The sequence below is a fragment of the Schistocerca serialis genome, chromosome 4 (genome assembly GCF_023864345.2).
Source record: "Schistocerca serialis cubense isolate TAMUIC-IGC-003099 chromosome 4, iqSchSeri2.2, whole genome shotgun sequence".
Lineage (NCBI taxonomy): Eukaryota > Metazoa > Arthropoda > Insecta > Orthoptera > Acrididae > Schistocerca > Schistocerca serialis.
This window is the reverse complement of record NC_064641.1, coordinates 309,330,056-309,338,504: the sequence shown is the minus strand read 5'-3', so window position 1 is coordinate 309,338,504 and position 8,449 is coordinate 309,330,056. Positions and strand designations below refer to the sequence as shown.

The following is an 8,449-nucleotide window of genomic DNA, read 5'->3' as shown; positions in this document are numbered from 1 at the left end:
TTATTTTGTTTGTTAATAGGTAACCAGTGTACTGTGTTAAATGCTGCTGCTATCAGGCTGGTTTTGAATTTTCTTGAACACAATTGTTCAAGTTTTGGAGTCTCAAGAAACACCTATGTCTGTAGCTAGATGCAGTGAAAAATAAATTTCCTGGTATTGCTAGAAATTTCACAGAGGGAGGGAGAATATGAGTGTGGTGAGATTGAGGAAAGCTACCCGACAAGTGGGGAGAGAACAGGCCTCTGCCCAGCCTTTTAAACAAAAAATGGATGTCAGTTTCATATGGCTAATGGAACAAATATAAAACAGGGTAATGTCACACAGTTTTGTGTGTGGTCATCCACAATTAAGAGAAGGAAAAACTATTTACTACCAAATCTCTGTATTTCAATATCAGGAGTTTAAATAAATTAACATCAAAAATCCATTTTGTACACTTCATACATATATGCAATTTACAAAATATCTCAAAATTACCAACATTTTACTTCCTAAGCCTCACAGCATAAAGTGCTTTAAGGGAAAATGTACTGCTGCTGCATCATGTACTGGAAGTATTCTACATACTGCAAATACTGCCTATATATCTGTTCTCTCCATTTCTTGTGCCAGTCTGCATTATCAAAAGGAATACCTTTACTAGTGTTGCCCAATCTCTTGTTGGCAACAGTATTGTTTTCAAGATAATAATGCCAATTAGTGTTATCAGGTTTTCTTATCCCTGAGTAAGTGTTGTGAGAGTTCACACCTTGGTTTTGGGTGATACTCTGTTTGTTTCTTGTAATATATTTAGAACATTTATCCCACTTCACTTCAGGAATTTCAGGACTACAGTACACATCTCCATTAGGATATCCTTTAGCTTGAGCCTCCCGATGCAATTTACTTAATTTTGGGTTCACACCACTAACTTTAACTTTTCTGCCAGAAGCACGACATGGAAATGGAAAATTATTTGCTTCATTACTCATTACATTTTGTCCATTCACGATCATCAATTTTGTAGCCATTTCATCTTCTCTGACTTCCTCCCTAAGAATTAATGTATCATTGCATGGAGTTTTAGGTATGTGACATGGATAAGACATTTCCTTATTGACTGTCTTTTTATTGTTTTGACTAGAGTAATTCTGACTTTTCCCCACTGAAATTGCTTTGTTTCTACAGATATCTTCCTGAAGGACAAATGTACCACTTTTATACAAATCATTAAGTAGCTCTTCAGTTTTAAGATTTCTACAATTTTCGAAGGCTTCACTGAATGTTACTTGTGCCTTTTGTTCAATCACTGACAATAATGCTTCAAGATCTTTAGTCATTTCTACCAGATTCGAAGAACAATTTGTTTTTAGTGATATTTCAACAACTTCACTGTTTCCCATCTGTACAAGTTCATTGTATGGCTCAAGTGTTGTTAACCAATCACTACTGTTTAGATCATGAAGCATGTTTTTAGCAATTCTGTCAATTTTATTATTTGTACTCTCTTCTTCAGAAATGTTTAGATTATTCGCATCCATGCAAACATGGGCATCAGAAATCCATTCATCCAGATTCTCGCATTTAGCCAGCATTACTGACTCCTCTTTGTTGCATCCTCCTGCATCTGCATTACACTGATTTTTGACAACAGTTCTGGCATTTCCAGTGAGGGAGTTGTGTACTGTAGCTCTTGTTTCCTTGTCATTTTCATCATTAACAACAATTCCTTGAATTTTTTCAAATTCATCCATCTTGTAAGCCCACAAGTCTAATACTAAATGATCCAAAGTAAACTTATAAACATATGCACTTTCCCCGCCATATGAACCTAACATCTTCTGGAAGTCCTCAAGCTCTTTACCATCAGCTATAATAGAAATCACAATTCCATGAGACCCATATCTACCTGCCCTACCAATTCTATGTAAATATGTGAGACTATCATATGGTAAATCTAAATTTATCACCAGATTAACATTTTCTAGGTCTATGCCACGTGCTGTCAGGTCTGTAGAGATCAAAATACGGTTCCGGAACTCGCGCAATGTAGCTATTGCCTCGAGGCGAGCCTCCTGTGATTTGCTGCTACTTATCCATGTGGCTGGCCAACCATGACCATTCAGCATATTGCAAATACTTTCAGCCCTGCAACAAGATATTTTTGAATTTTTGAAAATAATTATTTAGAATGGCAACAGCATGGTGTATATTTTATGTGCATATCATTTTCAGACAAAACATGCATCCATCTCGTGTTAACTATATACTAAAAAGAATTACATAAACAAAATATAGTTTCTGTAGTCTTCTGGATTCAAAAATAGGGAAAGCATTAGAAATAAAAGGTCACAGAAAAAAAATGGTCCAAAAGCCTATGAAAGAGTCAAAGAGTTCAATAAAATCATTTAAAATACACCTACACTTCGCCTTATGGCCTAGATGCATTCTGTGGAAGTCGGCCGTAAAGCGAAAAGCTTTATAACAACTCAACAATTTTGAAAAGAAACCACACAAATTTAACTGGATCTGTTTCATATTTTGCAAAGAAATATAGTCTTTACTTCACAAAGCATTTTACTATTTTTATTTCATAAAAATGCTTGCTTAAAAATGAAAATACAAAACAATGCAATAATAAACAAATAAACATAAACGTAAAAAATCGTAAGCACAAATTCATAAGTACCTACAATAAAAAAGTTTACAAATGTTTTAATCTAGTGACAAACATTAACATAAAGAATCACTACGCTAGTATGTTCCGTCACCCTCACTTCTCACTTTTTTTTGATTGAATCAATTTACAATACTGTTTCAACGTTGTCTGCTTCACTTTGCTTTCTGTCTCTTTTAGCAATGTTTTGTAACAGGCAATGGTTGAGTTTGCTCTCAGAGACACTTTAGCACTGCCTTCTTCACTGGGAGCATTTTGAAAAAAGATTTTCACTCCCAGTTGAAAATAAGAAAGTGCATTTCACAAGTTTTTTTGCAGTTACCTACTGGCACACAGCAGGTTCAGGTTCTGGCTCTGGCTCTTTATCACATGCTCATTCTAACTGAAATAGTTCCTAGTTTGAAAGAGATTCTCTGTCAGCATCTAGAATGCCAAATCCTTAAAATTAAAAGATAGTTTCCTTAGTTCAGTATGTCTTCTCAAATTTCTTAATGAGAATCACCTTCATGAGTTTTTATGCGTTCTTGCCAAATTTGTTTCCAAACCTGGTTCAATGTGGTCGATTTCAATTCCTACCTGATTTGCTAATGTTGGTTATGGCATCTCTGATGTTGTACATTGGCAAAATTGTTTTACTGAACTCCCGTATAAATAATAAGACTTAAAAGTGGCAATTACACCCTGATCCATCGGCTGGAACAGAGCTGTTGTATTTTTGGGAAGATATGCTATCTCCACATCATCAGGTAATTCGAATAAATTAACCACGTGTCCTGGAGCATTATCCAAAACAAGCAATGTGTTGTTGCTTAATTTGTTGTCCTTCAAACACTTTTTTGCTTTTGGGAAAAAAAGTCAGTTTTTAACCAGTCTTCAAACGGAATATAGGTCACTCAATCTTTCTTGTTTTATCTCCAAACTGTTTCTTGTTCAGCCCTTTATACTAAAAGTGGTTTCAGCTTAATGTCACCTGCAGCATTAGCAACAAAGGAGCAAAGTTGATAAGTCTTTTAGCACCTTATGCAGACTTTTTACACTTGGAAGTGAATGCCTTAAAGAACCTAAACTTCAAATACAGTTTAAAGAGTAAACCACTATTTGACTGAGTATTGCTTTGTGTATTTATCTTTTGTCTTACTTAGATTTTGGCTTTTATGCCACTCTAGAGCATTTTTATGTCATATCTATTAATGCAGTCCAAAGACTTCTAGATACTTTGACAGTTACATCTTAAAGACATGTTAGTCTTGTTTACCTGCTTTGGACTGCCTTAAGGATACAGGGTACTTATAAATGGTAAAAAAAAAAATCGAAATTTTTTAAATTATTTTATTAAATTCTATAGTCTTTCCTGATTACATTGATGTATACATTATAGGGTTTCAAATGAAAAATGACCCATATATACCAAATTTTAAAGTTACGGTCATGTATGCCACCACGCCTCCTTTATTTCTGTTACAGAAACCAGAATTATTTCGAAAAGAACTGTGAACTTTCTGTTTCCAGCAATTACACGTATCATACATTTTATATGTTGGCAACAGTGCAGGTTTCTAGTGTCTGTAAGTGATTATCTTTGCTAGTATTTACTTTTGTTTCACTGAAGCAGTTTGTTCACATGTTACTGAATGTTTGTTGCCCAAATGCTACATGTATTTGTGGAAGTACATATCCTTTAGTGTGCAATAAATATGAACTATGCTTGCATCAAGAAATTCAATAAAAGGGATCTCCGTGGTAACCAGTTCACAAACAAACCAAGCCACACTGTTGAAAGTAACCGCCGTGTCATCCTCGGTGGAGGATCCGGATAGGAGGGGCGTGGTGTCAGCACACCGCTCTCCCGGTTGTAAGATGGTATTCTTGACCGAAGGCGCTACTATTCGGTCAAGTAGCTCCTCAATTAGCATCACGAGGCTGAGTGCACCCTGAAAAATGGCAACAGCGCATTGCGGCCTGGATGGTCACCCATCCAAGTGCCAACCACGCCCGACAGTGCTTAACTTTGGTGATCTCAGGGGAATCGATGTATCCACTGCGGCAAGGCTGACACGCTTCCTGGTGATTCAAATTTTTGTGTTGACGATGACACTGTTTGTAGTGGATTAGTCGTTCTTGATGTGGGCATCTTATCTGCTTTGATAAAGGAAGTGGCAAAATGTAAACAATGTGATGGTGTAGGCTGTCTGGAAATAACTGAACAACAAAAAAGCAGGAAGGGTTGAAAGTCAAAAATTAGTTGTTCCGTGAAGATCCTGCAATAAATCTACCTAAAACATGACGTCGAACATTGTGCATAATTTGTATGATGTGAATTTGAAGTTAGTGCATGCAATGCATGCAATAGGAGAAGGAAAAAAAGGCTGCTGAAACGTTTTGTGGTTTGATGGACCTTCCTGCTCCTCCCAGTAGGTTCAGCAAGTACATAAAAATACTTTTAGATGCCTTGACGGTTGTGTCTAAAGCATCTGTGAAACGTGCAGTAGAAGAAACTTTAAATATTAGTGGAACCGGGGACATTGCTGTTGCACTTGATGGGACAAGGCAACATCGAGGACATCATTCCTTGAATGGTGACATAAGTGCTACTTCTCTGGAGAATGGAAAAGTTGTTGATGTTGAGTGCTTATCTAAGTACTGCCACACCTACCATGGTAACACTGAAGGACATATTTAACATCGGTGTTCTAAGAATTAAGCTGGTTACAGTGGAATTATGCTGGTTACAGTGGAGGTATGGAGTGTGCTGGAGCTCTAAAAATATTTCAGAGGTCGGTGCCCATTTATAATATTAGATATATGAAGTACCTGGGTGATGGAGACTCTAAAGCTTTCAATAAAATTAATGAGTTCAATGTTTATTGTGATAACTTGGTAACAAAAGTGGAGTGTTGTGGAGATGTGAAAAACAGGATGGTTGCTAGATTGAGGAAGCTATGAAGAGAAATGAAAGGAAAGTTGCTATCTGATGGAAACTCTCTGACTGGCACAGGCTGATTGGCAGAAACTGAAATAGACCTTCTTCAGAGTTATTATGGACTGTCTATTACACAAACTGCACCTCAATGTTGTTATAGCAATGAGAAAAGCTGTGTGGGCCACCTACTTTCATAAGTTGTCCACTGATGACCACCCTGCTCACGGACTTTGCTCTAAAGGAGCAGATTCTTGGTGTGGCTACCAAAAAGAAAAAGAAAGTGGTAAAATATACCATCATAAGCATTCTCTTCCTGAGCCTGTTATGAATGAAATAAAATCAATTTTTAGAGACCTGAGTGACGCTGTTTTGCTTAGTACATGTCTTCAGGGGGCACTCAGAATACAAATGAAAGTTTCAACCATTGCATATGGGGAAGATTACCCAAGACTCTTTTTGTAGAACTAAATACATTAATAGTTGGTGTACTAGATGCAGTGATATGTTTCAGTGATGGAGTGATAGGAAGGTTGGAAGTCTTGAGAAATTTAGGTGTAAAATGTGGCTCTAATATGGAAGATCAATTGCTTGCATGTGACAGACAATGGATGCATGATGCTGAAAGATTTGCTCTTCAAGTTACAAAGAAGCAAGAAGTGCTAAAAGGAATGCGAAGAGGAAGCTTGAAGATAAAGAAATGCTGCAGGATGAAGACTATGCTTCAGGAATGTTCCGAAGTACAGTTAAATTGGACTCATCTCTTCGTTCACAATTTCCCGCAAGCTGTATTTTTCAGCATTGAGGTACAAATATTTCCTAAAGTTCATGAAGCATTGCTCTGATTTTTTTCTGTAACTTGCAATAGTCCATACTTATGTAGTAGACCTAAGCTTTATCTCAGAATCCACTAAATTATACAAAAAATAACATTTTATTAGAAAAAAATTATAAAAATTAAAATGTAAGATTTTTATCCTTGTAATGTACATAATGGGTGGAATTAAATACGTGTAGTACCTCTGGCATCATGTCATGCGTATCTGGTAAAAATTTGGTCTCCTTCAAATGTATAACATTAGATTAAATAGTACCTCAATTTGAGAAAGCATTTTGGAAAAAATTGCATCAATTTCTTTGTAATTTTTTTAATAACCCTAAGCAGGTTCAAAAATTTTCAAAATACTTCTAATTTGTTTAGAAAGTGTGCCGCATTATCTGAGATCAACAAAAAATCTGTAAAACAAATACATTATAAACAGAGCCTGAAAGAAATAGGTATTGATTTTTACATAACATTGAGACTGAAAAGTACCCTGCATCCTTAATAGATATGACATAATGGTCTAACAGCTTTTAGCATTGTACTTGCGAATGGTATAAAACCTGAAATCTTGATAGTACAAAAGATAAATATAGTAATACATAGTCAAATGGCGGTTTACTCTTTTAAACAGTATTGCATGACTGTGGCTCAACTTATTTGGGCCAGCATCCACCTCTCGGTTACACCACCATCTGCACTAACTCTCTCACTTTAATTTTTAAGTTGTGCAAATCATGCCAATTTTTGAATTTATCTAAAAACAAAGATGATGTGACTTACCAAATGAAAGTGCTGGGGTATTAAATACACTTACAATTAAGCAATTAATTAAAAAACAAACAAAACAGGAATCAACATGTCAAACTAGAGTCATTGGAAAACATTCGAGTGACAGCACAGTAAATAAAGATATGACAGAGGCAAAATATAGCAGAACCACCTGAAGGAGGAGGTTGAAACTAAAGTATTGGCCATGTAACAAACTAAACAGTGTTGCTATTGGCCATGTAACAAAATGTTATGGACCGTGAAATGAAAATGCATCATAAATTGTAAAGGCCATTTATAATGCAAAGCCATATAAAGTGTGCTCTAATCAGCTTGATTATATCATTATCAGACAGAGGCAAACTAACTTATCGAAGAGATATTTTGTTTGTTGCCCATTTCACGGACAGATTGCATAATGATGCAGTATGATATAGCCCATGTCAATAACAACACTTTTAAATAACTTCATAAAATATTTGACAAAATAATAAAACTAAAAAGACTTGCAGAACACTTGTTTTAGTCTTCGGTCTGAAGATTAATTCAATGCAGTTCTCCATGCTAATCTATCCTGTGCAAGCCTCTTCATCTTTGAGTAACTACTGCAACCCACAGCCATTGAACCTGTCTACTGTATTCATGCCTGGGTCTTTCTCTAAAATTTTTAAACACCCACTCCCCCTTCCCTTCCCCCAACACTTCCCTCCATTACCAGATTCACTACACCTTAATGCCTCAGAATACGTCCTATCAACACCCCTTCTTTTAGTCAAGATAAGCCACAAATTTCTTTTCTCCCCAATTCTATCCAGTACTTCCTAATTATGCAGCACTTCCTCCTTTTACACGTATGGTAGTACCCACGTGTATGATTACTATGATACATTTTTCTATTGAGTGTTTTTATGTTCATGTACTTTTATCTATTTTATGATTAGAGTTTCTAAAAAAATAATTATAAAGCCTTTCCATGCATTGATGTGTACACTCACAGGGTAGTTTGGTTAAATTTGTTCCTTTTACAATGTTAAAGCAGTTGTGATCTCATTTTTATATTCAACTAGATTATTAGACACAGGCATTGTAACTACATAAATTGTTTTCTGATAAAAAGAACCCGAAGATCATGCAAATGTAGCATTGAAACTAATCATCTGAATAATAAGTACTTTGACAATATGGCTGTGGTGTTCCATTTCCATTACTTATACTGTCAACCGCTGTCCCACTTTCACAAGAATAATGGTCTTTCATAAGGTGATACTTCTTTAATGACATA

General features: G+C 35.8%; 1 protein-coding gene across 1 annotated transcript in view; it reads right to left on the bottom strand.

Annotated features, from left to right (window-relative positions):
• Positions 1-365: 365 nt before the first annotated feature.
• The window catches only part of LOC126473999 (uncharacterized), a 60,896-nt gene continuing 52,812 nt past the window's right edge, over positions 366-8,449 (bottom strand). The window contains exon 5 of the mRNA XM_050101389.1: positions 366-2,127. Within this exon, the coding sequence (XP_049957346.1) occupies positions 516-2,127 (1,612 nt within the window). The 3' untranslated portion in view covers positions 366-515. The remainder of the gene's footprint in view (positions 2,128-8,449) is intronic.